At 40.3% G+C, this 13,065-nt stretch overlaps 1 protein-coding gene across 1 annotated transcript in view; it reads right to left on the reverse strand.

The window, feature by feature from the left end:
* Window positions 1-13,065, reverse strand: part of CERS6 (ceramide synthase 6) — a 76,460-nt gene that overhangs the window by 33,273 nt on the left and 30,122 nt on the right. Inside the window, exons 5-6 of the mRNA XM_018568550.1 lie at window positions 12,709-12,759; window positions 10,067-10,159 (exon numbers count right to left, since the gene is read on the reverse strand). Of these exons, the coding sequence (XP_018424052.1) occupies window positions 10,067-10,159; window positions 12,709-12,759 (144 nt within the window). The remainder of the gene's footprint in view (window positions 1-10,066; window positions 10,160-12,708; window positions 12,760-13,065) is intronic.

The raw sequence follows: 13,065 nt of genomic DNA on the forward strand, positions 1-13,065 counted from the left end.
AGCTCAATGTCATCACTGGTTGCCGGGAGCTGGGCCAGAGCATCCCGCTCAGTTCTTGGCAACCAGTGATGTAACTGGTTGCCAGTAGCTGGGCAGGACGCCGGCCAGAGTATCTTACCTGGCAACCAGTGACATCAGTGAGCTGGGTGGGACACCGGTCCGAGCATCCCAGGTTGAGCTGGGCAGGGAGATGCGTATGGCTCTTACACTCTCTGCCTACGTCAGTAAACAGGGAGAGTGATTAGTGATGGAGATGAAGGTTTAGCTGGTGACTTTTATACAACAAGTCTACATTTACATTTTAGTAATAGCACTGTTTAGTCTTAAAATTTTGGGGAAAGATAAGTGCATTTCAAACAGATAATAAAGATTCTGAAGGTACCACTATGATTATATTCTTGGTGATTGCAATGGTTACCTTTAAAGTGTCTCTGTGAGTCAAATTAAATAATTGTCAGTTCCCTGCAATAAAATACAGTTATACTTACGTCTCCACCAGCCCATGTAGCCTTCTACACTTCCGCGCTCTAGCACTGAACAGAAAGTTTAGTCAGACTATTAAACTTTTGACACATACAGGAGTGTCAGATGCCTGTGTCCCCCACTATATGCACTATGGTTCCATCCTCTGATCTGCAGGGTCTCTGCTTTCAGAAAACATATAGAGGGGAATTTATCAAAACTGGAGCAGACAAAATCTGGAGCAGCTGTGCGTGGCAACCAATCAGCATCTCTTTTTCTTCTTCAAATCTCAACTGATAAAACTGAAGAGAGAAGCTGAGTGGTTGCCATGCAGAGCTCCTCTAGATTTTGTCTGCTCCCGTTTTGATAAATTCCCCCCATAATGTATATAATGGACACATATAATTGTGAAAAAATAGGAGATACATTCCGCCGGAGAGGTAAGTATAATACCTCTTCCACTGTTGGGAACTTTCATTTATATATTTTTTAGGTTACATACAGGGTTACTTTAATTTGTTTCCTAACAAGAAAAGTCAGACTTTCCACTTGCACTGGCTAATGCCTGCATTCACTTTCAAAACCAGTTCCCCAGCCAAATGTGTCTGATTATATAATGGCTACAACAACAATGATGACCTTGGATGCAATATATTTTAATAAGTTTTTAATTAGAATGACTTCTTTATAAAAAGAATTCTGCAGAATAGATACCCATGTACCATTCTTCTCAAGTTTGTTTGTGCTTTGCCTGTCCCAAGACCTTGTCTCAGCATTATGTATTCCTTTTCTACAAGAACATTTCCAAATTCTTTACTGTAATTCTGTCTGCACTCTCACCTTGATTTGTGTAAACATTTTCATACAATAAAAAGCTTTTCTGATATACTCTCAAATGTGAATGCCGAGAGGATTAAAGCAGAGCTTCAAACTCTCCCTCTTTTCAGCCAAATCCTTTCCCCGTTCCTCCACAATCGTACTTTTACGTCTATTGTATTAATGCTTATCAACAAATGTACTATTCAAATAACAAAAGTGTTTAGAGGGTTGTTATCTCAAAGTGGACCTGTATTTAAATATTACCAGGTGAATAATTTTATATTGTTATGGAGATTTCAGCACATATTGTTCGGCTCAGATAACCTGGAGCATTATAAATAGTCAAATGTCTATTTTAGTAAAATAATATTATTGGTGATAGCTTGGCCTTGATAGAATTTATTTTCTTGTTTATGTGACTTTCACCAGAGGTTCAAAGCCCAAATTACAGTTACAACATTACTTTCAATATCCCTATTAGGTTTAAGAGGATCCCCTTCGATATATATTCTGTCTGGCACCAAAAAACCAAGGTCAGAAGACAACATACTCTAACTCAACAGAGGTTCTATCCTTCTCCAGTCTATCTGAAACAAAAAAATAGCCTGGAGTTGGGCTTTAAAGATAATATTTTATGGTTTAGGTTGAAGCTAAGGGTAATGTTCATAGGTTAGGCTTGAGTTAAGTGATACTAACAGGGTTATTCACAAAAGGGTAAAGAGTTTGGAGAAGGCAGGAGAAATGAACAATCTAGGACAAAATAGCTGATTTGGAAAAATTCTCCAATTCAGCTCACTTTCCAGTTCAGCTATGTTGTCCTAGATTGTTCACTTCTCCAAACTCTTCACCCTTTTGTGAATAAACCTGTAAATCCGAAAAATGTATTCAAGTACCTTAAAGGAGAACTATGGGGTTAAGGCTTTTCCCCATAGTTCTCCTTAGGGTAACGGGAGGACACAAACTAGCGTCCTCCCGTCACCCTAAGCTCAGTATACCGCGAGCTGCTGATCGCGGTATACTGAGACGCCGCAGCTGAAGCGGATCCCGACAATTGTGCCGGGATCCGCCCAGCTGTGTGACTGACAGCTGGCTCTGCCTATCTAGAGGCAGGGCCAGCTGTACCCATGTACCCGCCCCCTCCCCCGTCCGATCCGCCAGTCAGCGCTGGCGGATCGGAGCGGGGAATCCAGCCCCTCCCCTGTCATGGCAGTGTTCGCTCACCTCCCGATCTACTAAGCCGACCTGTGACAGTCTCATTGTCACAGGTCGGCTAGAACTATGAGGTGAGTGAAAATCACTCACCTCATAGTTCTCCTTTAACTATTGACTATACTGTGCCTTATTTGTATATCACTCGGCTGTAGGTCATGAAATCATCTCTGAATTGGGGCTGACACTGTCCTTCCTTCTGGAGGGTGGCTACTTTTGTTCCCCACGGTCCCTGTGTGTGTTGTAAAGGTTTGATAACAGTGTGCCATAGATAGCAGTAAAATACTTAATTATATACATCAGAATGAACTTAATCTGAATGCATACAAATTTACATTTTTATAAAGAATAACATGGTGAAAAAAAGAAAAGAAGCCTAAAGCAATGTCACTAATGTATACCCATGTACTACCTTAGGAAAACAATGCACTTTAGATGTTGTAACAATGGTGATGAAGCATTATATAATTGGCTGTTTTATCTTTTGCTCTAATAAAGATATTTGGAAGAAAATATATAGACTGATAGGAAGTCTGAAATAATTACCTTTCCTGGCGAAGCCACGATTCCAAGTTCCAGCTAGTGCTGCACATATATCCAAAAGCATAGGCATTTGGTCATGTGATCCTTGCTGAAGAGTTCAGATAGTGGATCCACCCCTTCAGCAGAGATCACATGACCAAATGCCTATGTTTTTTGTTGTGTTCGCATAGGAGAGAACTAGGAACAGCACTTTCTCCAGGAAAGGTATTTCAGTCTTTCTGTTGTTCTTTTACTGCAATCCCATTAACAGTGTTAAAGTGTATACAACTCCAAAAGCTATTTTTCAGTATGTCTGGCATCATGTTTTACTGTATAGTGTTTTCTCAATTTTTTCTATTGAAAATTTTCTCACCTGGACATACTTCCAGTAATAGCACTTTCTTTTGCAAGCTTACAATGTTAAATCACTGCCTTGCAAGTAGCAGCAGCATTGTCAACTTGCTGTGTGCTCTCCTTCATTTGGCCATTAGACTGCCATCATGGCACGCTGACAACACTGCATCTTATTAATAGACAGTGGCTTATTGTTGTCAGCCTGCAACAGGAAGTGCTTTTACTGGCAGGTTCTCCAAGTAATACATTTTGCAGCAGATTCAAAAACAACTATTTGCTTTGCAAAATTGTATACAGTGTGGCATGATGGCAAACATACTGTAAAATAGATTTAGGGCCGGTTCACACCACAAACTCCACATTCCAGTGCATTCGGCCTCTGGAACGCACTGGAACGCAAGTCGGCTGGCTTCCCTGGGGAGGGAGGGGGAGTGGCGGTGCATTGAAGTCAATGGCAGCCACGCCCCATGAGTGTGATCGCCTGCACCTGGAATGCAGGCACATTAGTGCTTGCGTTCCGGTCCAGTGCATTCTGCAAAAATAGTGCTTGCACTATTTTTGCAAAAAACATTGGACCAGAATGTAAGCACTAATGTGCCTGCGTTCTGGGTGCGGGCAATTGTACTGTGGGCGGGGGGCATGGCTGCAGTGCCATTGACTTCAATGCACCGCCATGCCCCCTCCCGCCCCTGAAAATCTGTACGTCCTCTCATTCCTGGCTATATGCAGGCATGCGATGTGTGCAGAAGCCGATACTCCCACTATCATTAGCCAGCATAGCGAAAACAAGCTGCAGCAGCAAAGAATAGTAAAGTTTGTAATAATATTTAACCCTGTCAACACCTCTCCACTATATGTCAGCTCCAATCTAGCTCTGCTCTGACCTGTATATTAACCCCTTCACATCCCATTTCCTACACATCTGTATAATAACGCCTTCATCCCCATCCTCCTATTGTAAATGACCTGTACATTAACCCCTTCACCTCTGCCTCCCTCTGTGCATGACCTGTTCATTTATTTTATCTCCTGCACCAATACCAAGATACCAGACTGTTTTAACCCCTCCAATGCCGGAATGTTTCATCATTTCCAAAACATTGTGCAAAAAAAAAATCACATCACCTTGGAGTGTCTACTTTCCAAAAAGGGGTAATACCTGAACAATGCCTGCATCCAATCAGATTGTTCAGGTATTTTGACAGCAAGCGGGCCGACTAGCAAGATTCTGAAGTTTGGCCCAGTGGGAGATTCCTCCAGCCACACAGTTTAGCGTAGATGGAGGAATCTGTTGCACTCTTTCCATCTGACCATAGAAAGTCTGCAGATAATCTATAAGTGTATGGCCAGCTTAAAAGGCTATGCACACCCGTATGAATGAGGACTTACTCTAATGAATGGATTGACAGATTAAAAAATACTATGTATTGGCAATATGAGCTCCTGCATATGTATTTCATGTCTATTTAACTGCTTGCCTAAAATTCAGCCTTACAGTTGCCATAAGTTGATAAGGGATTCATATTGGTTGCTGATTGTAGAAACTTCAATTTTCAGCTCATTTTCTTTCCTCCAGTTTTGTTATTCATCCTCTATTAATCTACGGAGTGGGCAAAAGACTGCACAGCTTTCTTATTTTCTCCAAATGTCAAACTGTTAATTGCTGTCTACAGGCAACTTTACAGCTGAAATGAATGATGGCAATTTCCAACATGGAAAGCTCAAATTCTCACTGCCGAATGTGAAATCATAAAACAATATATATCACAGAATAATTAATAAAGAACACAGGGAACATTATTCGATGAATCAGTTCCTCTGCTCCATCAGTATCACTGGTTAGTAAAATGTATGACTTGGAGCGTAATTTTACATTTTGCAGCTTCTTATACAAGAAACTGCGTATCAGTTATTTAAAGCTCGGCACATACAAAGCAATCCGATCACCTCTGTAGTTCTGATCTGAAAAGGAAAAGAAGAAAAGAACAAGCGCTGGAACGGTGCCATTGATTTTTAGCTGATAGGTTTGCTTAAATAAAATATTGAAGAAACCCTGGCACCCTCTCAATTCCTCCAAGCTACAGAGCAACTCAAAGGGGACCAGATTTAGACATGAGCGAGCCGTCAACAGATCCTGTAATAATGTAAAATGTATTAGTCTTTCTGAATATTTAGGAAGGCATAATATATGAGGTTGGCATTGGATACAAATGTCAAGCAAAGATCTACAGCTATTCCACAGAACGTCAACACTAGAAACATTTTATTTCTCAAGGATTAACCCTGGGATAAGCAAATGTTGTGTAAATACAAGAGTCATGTATATTCTTATGTAAATCTTGCCATGCTTTGTGTATTTCTTCCAGATCTGTGCAGAAATCCAGTATGAAACTTTAACTTCCTGTAATAGACTGCTCACTGCTGCTCTCTCTCTCCTTGTGCTGGTGACTGGTCTTGTCTCCGCCCCAGCCTGTAGTGGGTGTGGCTTTCTGGGTCCCTCCCACAGCTCTGCTCTTTGCACATGTAGCAATGATATCACTGGTAATAACCGGATTTCTAAAGGCATTTGGTGCACACAAGTTTACATCTTTTGTGGCTATATAATATTCTTCTTATTATATTATATTTAGTCTATTTATTAAACTTTTCTGTGTCTGGAGTTCACCTCAGGGACTGCCAGTGTGTATGCATGGCAAGATATTGTAAACAGTACCTCCGAAGCGTTTAGAGTATTTACATTTTACAAGCTCTGCTTTTATTTCATGATTTTTATTTTATAATATTATTTATGATGATTTATTGCTTCCACAGAGAGTGCATGCCAGAGCCTTGGTAAACAACTGCTGCAACAATTACTGTAAAAGCAAACAAAATTATTTTGCATAAAAAGAGTGGTAACAATGTTTTGATCCTCGTATCAAGTTTAAAGAGTCCTTGCTTAAGGGCGCTGTGAAGTCCAGCATATAACATCCTGTTATAACATCAGCATTGTAATAGGAATACATACTGGAGTTGTTTTTGATAATACAATCAAAGCTTACTTTTTAAAAAATATATATTTTCATGTAGTGAGTGCTGCCTATTGTCTGCCCATCACTTTCATCAACTTCCTGGATTCCCAGTGTGCTATGTGTCTCTTTCCCTCCTGCTTGATGTGATCAAATCTTGAATTCACACTACATATCCCATCATGCATTGCTTCCAGCAAGCAATGATAATGTTACATTGTACAGATGTTGAGTTGTATTTCAGAAGGCAGTAGGGATGCACCAATACCGATACTAGCAAAATTTTGTATGGGGCCCCCGTGATTGCTAGTCATGCCACTTGCATCATCATCCTTCAAGACTGGATTGGAGAAATCTTTAGTAGTCATCCCCTCTAAACCTCAGATAATCTCTGATCATTTATGCATTTACATTTCTGATTCTATGACACTTTTCTGACCCGTTTTGAGAATGTTCAGTCTGTCAGTAGTGTAGAACGTTCCACTTGATATAAAAGTCTCTGTATATTTGTATGAATATTCTCCGGAGATTCTATAGCAGAAAATGTTCCCTATTGAAATTCCACTTGATGTTCAGCCATGCATATCACCAGCACGGTGGAGTTGGCATTCTGTTATGAAAACCTTGGTACAAGTGAGGTCATTTCAAATTGCTGCAAAAGTAGCTACATCCTGACAATAGAGATGGATTGGAACTATTCCTGCTTCTCCATGGTCGGGGATACAGTGGCAGAAACAACAAACATATATACAGGGTGCAGAGACTGAAAACCCTTTTCATTAAAGTAGTGTTAATACCTTCAAATCAAAGCTTTTAATTAGAAAGCACTTAATATACTCAAAAATGTCATGAATCTTCTTCATATCCAGGCCATTTTTCACTCCTCTGATAGTCTGACTGACAATTACTTGGTCATCCATCACTGTACCCAAATTAATTTTATGTAATTTTTTGAGACAGATCGAGCTATCTTTTGGTGGTACAAAACAACCACTGGGCTTTCTTTTTATTTTTTACTGTTAGGAAAAAACAACTGAAAATGTAAAAAAAAAATAGTTTCCCTTTCTTTCTGTTATAAACCATAGTACATAAATCACCTATCTTCATAAATTTAGGCCATAATGTATTCAGACACAGGTACTGATGGCACTGGTACTGGGGGTATAGACACTGGAACTGGGTGTACAGGCACTGGTACTGAATGGCACTGGACCTGGCTGTACAAGTGCTGATACTGGATAGCACTTGTACTGCATGTACAGGTACTGGTGCTGGATGGTGCTGGACCTGGCTGTACAGACACTGATGCTGGATGGCACAGGACCTGGCTGTACAGGCACTGGATAGCACTGATACTGCATGTACTTGAACTGGTATTGATTATACAGGCACTGGTGCTAGGTGTGCAGGTAATGGAACTGGCTGTACAGGCACAGGTACTGGATGGCACTAGTGCTGGGTAAAAAGGCAATGGTACTGGATGGCACTGGTACTGTGTGCGCAGACACCGGTACTGAGTGTACAGACAATGGAACTTGGTGGACAGGCACTGGTACTATTGCACAGGCACTGGTATTGGATGACACTGGACCTGGTTGTACAGGCACTGGTACTGGCTGGCCCTGGTACTGGCTGGCTCTGGTGCTGGTAATGGCTGGTGATCAGGAAGTTTTTCTCTTACAATAGATTAGTGTGTGAAAGAAAATGGAGAGCAAGCTGCTAATCACAGCCATTGTTTACATATTGTGATTGCTGTGATTGGTCACAGTAATCACGTGGTGCAGAGCCACTTTCATTGGCTTTGTACCTTTTTTGTGACAAAAGGTACAAAATGACAGTGTGACCACAGGTGCTGTATTGGTGCACACTAAATGCACCTAGAGAGGTACTGAATCCATTGTAAGTGATTTCATTTGGAAAAAGCTTAAAATCCTTTTGAATTTAATATCACTTTATCCCTTGTAGTGTTGGGGTAGCCCCACTGCAAGGGTTATTAAAACATTTTACCCGGTTCTACTTTAAGATTTGGGTTTAATAACACCTTATGAGAACTGGGCTTTACTTATGATGACTTCTAAACAAAGGGATATCTCAGGAAGATTTTGTTGTGACAACCAATCATAATTTTCAATACTGTGCTGTGAGTATGAATGGCAGAATCTGGTTGGCTGATATCAGCACACAGAGGGTTTTGAGAGAATCTTTATTTTCAGACACATTTATAGATGAGATCTATTGGTTGTATCAGATTGTTATAACACTTCTTGATTTTTGGAAAGTGAGTCCCCTCAACCACCAAACGACAGTAAGGGGTGAATAATGTTAGTTTTCCACCACATGCCCTCATTACCCTGCTCACTGCGTGCTCCCTGCAGGGCCCATTTAATATTCTATGTCATGGCAGAAAAATCAATGTTTCTCATAGCATCTATTGACCATTTTGTTCTATTATTCTCATGCAAGCTTTGGCAGAATTAAATGGGCCAATAACGATGATGATATTTTTATTGCTGTCATTGAGAAAAAGGGTGGTAAAACTGGTTTGTTTACAGCATGACTGACAGGGAGCAAGGTAAGTGACTGTAAGCTTGCACGGGCAGGGCCCTCCTAACCATCTTGTCATGAATTTTATTGTAACTGTAATGTCTTCCTTATATTGTAGAGCGCTGCACAAACTGCTGGCGCTATACAGTATAAGTCCTGAACAATATTAATAATAATAATCAGCACAGCAGGATGTACTGGGGGGGGGGCGGGGTTCAGTCGAGCCAAAGGGCTGCTGTACGGGCTATTCACAATATATTCTTTATATTCTTTGTATACCTTATTTTTCTTTTCTTCCCCAGTCTTCTGGCAGTCGCCATGTTCACTAAGGGCAGGTTACTAGCTTTCTTTTTACTTCCTGGATTTCTGGCACATGTGACTAAACATGTGACCAGGACAAATGCCTTTCCCTGATATCTTGTGAGATTCCAGATGAGATTTTCCTCCCCTGAGATGATGTGCATGCTCACATGTCCTCGTCACATGTCTAGTCACACGTGCCAGAAATCTAGGAAGTAAGAGGAGAGCTAGTAATCTGCCCTTAGTAAACGTGGCCACTGTGACAAGACTGGGGAAGAAAAGAAAAATAAGGTATGCAAAGAATACAAAGCCGACAATTATCTAGAAGTATGTGTTTGTAGATTGTCATTACTAAACATTTCTAAAGGTGTGTTTTTTGTTATGTTAAATATATGGGTAGAGGTCCGCTTTAAAAGGAACCAGATAAATGGGAAAACACAGTCACCACTGCAATGCTGTGTACTTTTTTGATAGTACCTCTTCCCATGTTTTATTATTACTGGCCCATAAAATATTCTTCGTCTGGAATGCATTAAAAAACAAACAAACAAAACCAAAAAAAGGTAACAATATTCATAAACTATCCAAGATATATAACACAATGTAACATTCAACCTATTAACAAACTACAAAAGGATTTCGTTTTATTGATGCAAAGATGAAAATTACATTTAAAAAGCTGTTAGCAGAACACAAATAAAGCCAAATAACAGATTAATGTGACAATGCAAAAGATCATCGTATCATAAATCGTAAAACCCATTACTGTACTCGTTACATTTCTATTGAAGAGAGGCTCTACAATTTAATGGAACAATGTGCGGATGTGTGATGAAATGAGTTTTTACCTTTCGTTTGATGTCTGTGAATTGAGAAAACATCAAAGACCAGTAGAAGGACAGCTCGACAATGTAGTAGTAATGCAGGTCAGCTGTTAGTTGCTAAAAAACCCAAAACAGAACTGTTTTAATTTTAATGACTAGGTAAGAGGACAGAATACAGAACATAGCAAAATAAATAAAATAAATAAAAAAAACAACATGAAGTGTAGTAAGGCAAAAAGAACCCTGACTGCAAAACACAAGTAACAACAGTCTTTCCTGTCTGAAGAAGTTATGGAGCAAGCCCCTCCATGGACTTAGACCCTTTAGGCCAGCCTTTCTCAACCAGGATGACATGGCAACCTGAAGTGCCTTCAGCTTTACCTGGGGGTGCCCCAAAATTTTAACACAACATTATGCCTTTCCATTGTGCAGGCAGGCTTCTGATGTGAAGTTGGCTCTTGATGTGAAGGGGGGCTCCTGATGTGAAGGGGGAAAGCTGATGTGAAAGGGGGCTCTGATGTGAAGGGTAGCTTCTGATGTGAAGGGGTAGCTTCTGATGTGAGGTGGGCTCCTGATGTGAAGGGGGAATGCTGATGTAAAAGGGGGGCTCTGGTGTGAAGGGTAGCTTCTGATGTGAAGGGTAGCTTCTGATGTGAATGGTAGCTTCTGATGTGAAGGGGGGTTCCTGATGTGAAGGGGGAATGCTGATGTAAAAGAGGGGGGGACTCTGATGTGAACAGAGAGTTTCTGATCTTAAGGGGGAGCTTCTGATGTAAAGGGGGGCTTCTGATGTATAGTGGGGCTCCTAGTGTGAGAGTGGCTGTGATGAGAAAAGAGGGCATTCCTTATGTGAAGGGGGCTACTAATGTAAGAGGGACAATGATGTGAAAGGCGGGATCCTGATGTGAAAGGGGGGGGGGGGGCTCTGATGTATAGACGGGAACCCCATTTTTGTACTTTTGCCCTCCTCAAAATCCATACCAAACACCTATCTGGGATAAGAGTCTGGTATCGATTTTGAAGGCGCCACACATCATTTTTTACACTTGTGTTTTTTTCCGAGTTTGCAGTCTGTAAGCTCAAGGCAGCAACTTTCAAACTTCACATGACCATTTACCATCTGACTAAAACTCAACCATGAAACACAAACATCCAAAGACAACAAAGACAAATTAGGATGCAAATGTACATGTTTTACAAGTAATCCTGCATGGTTATATAAGATTCTGCCTTAAATTATTCATAATTCTAGTTGTGACCAGATCTCTTTAAGGAACATGTCATTACTGGAGTTACTGCAGCCTGATAAGCCCATAATTTAGGGAAACGGAGTAAATTCTGAAATAGACTTAAACAGCTGGGGCTCAGAAACATGAAATGGCCTCTGCAAAGATCAGCGCTTTTCAAATATCTATGTAGTGTTCAGCAACAGATGTGAACCTCTAGGGTTTAAAAAAAAATCGCTCATGTTGTCGGTTCACATTCTTTTCAAACTCTGAGCTAACATTGTTATTTTTCTTTTTTTAATGCAAGCTTCCAAAGCACACTGAGATGTAATGCTATGTAAACAAAGAGTCCGCTGGGTGACACTGCCACCACTAAACCCAGAATATTACATTCACAGAGCTTACAAAGGCCAACATCTATTGAAATGTCCCTTATATGTCTACAAAAATGTTACCTTTAACTAAGAAGAGTAACTTTTTTTATTTTTACAAAACAATACAAAAACAAATGTCAAAAATAATACATATGGGGTGAACAAATTAATATGGAGCTAAGGGGCCAGTCTGTCCAATCCAGGAGCCAGCAGTATTTTCTTAGGAGCCAGCTCCATCATGAGCCTGGAGCCAGTCGAACATGAAAATCTGGCATTCAAACTAACTCAGTAGACCAAGCTTAACCATTCAATGGCTGCAGTTTTCCACTTGGCTTTGATCTTGATGCTAAATAAATGCCTATACCTGCTGGGATCCTCAGCCTTTGAGCCTGGGAAGTTTCAGGCCAGCTCATTGACTAGTTGAAGCAACTCCCTCCCTCCAATCCAATAACAGCTTAAAGCACAGCTCCTCATTACTCTCTGTACCTTCCTTCAGAACCAAAAAGTGCTTGCAGATGGTCACATCTGTCGATGTACTTGTACTACACTCCACTACACTACAGAATTGACATGAACGGCAAAGAATGCAACCCAGACAATGTCGTTTTTGTTTGCCACCATTATAACTCTTGGGTATAAAATAGGGGTACCTGTGCATGTATGGCATTCTTTTACAATTAGTTTGGAACAGACTGTTGGAATTTGGAAACACAGGGAATAGTGAATGACTATTATGACATTTCATGTGACTTTCTCCAAAATACTCTTATCCTCTAAAGTAGGGCTCCAAAACTAATTAGATGCTGCCTTAATTAATAGCTTTAGCTTCTCTCTTTACCATTACAGAGCAGCTACTATGCAAATTAGCAGCTTTCCTAAAAACTGACAGCACCGCATATAAAATGCCTGTGCCCTCCCCCAATATCTTCTGAAGAAACACTATTTTATAAGATAAAATCATTGACAGTATGATGTATGAGAGACAAAAACGGGCACACAAAAAGGCACAAAATTCAAACTAATTTACATACAGCTGGCAATTAGAGTCACATAGAGTGCTCCTTACCTGATAAGGATAATTGTACCAGCACTGCCTTGTGTTCCAGAGCCATGGAGTCTTAAAAGAGAGAAAAAAAAACATTATCAGATCATGTTACGCTGGACCCCTTTACCATCATATACTGTATATTATGAATAACCGTCATACAATGCTATGAGGCTGATTGAGTAAAGGAGATGGACAAATGAATGGAAAGAGAGACAGAGAGATTTTGTTGCAAATTAGGGGACAGTTGGGAGCGATGAATTAATTCCAAACCAGTTTACCTTTTCCATGAAGATATCAAGAACAATCTTTTACAGTGCACCGATAGACCAAACTTTTTTTTTTTTTTTTTTTTTTTTTTAAATAGCGTTGGGTCTG

This window comes from Nanorana parkeri, unplaced genomic scaffold (genome assembly GCF_000935625.1).
Source record: "Nanorana parkeri isolate BGI_ZX_2015 unplaced genomic scaffold, ASM93562v1 scaffold1206, whole genome shotgun sequence".
NCBI lineage: Eukaryota > Metazoa > Chordata > Amphibia > Anura > Dicroglossidae > Nanorana > Nanorana parkeri.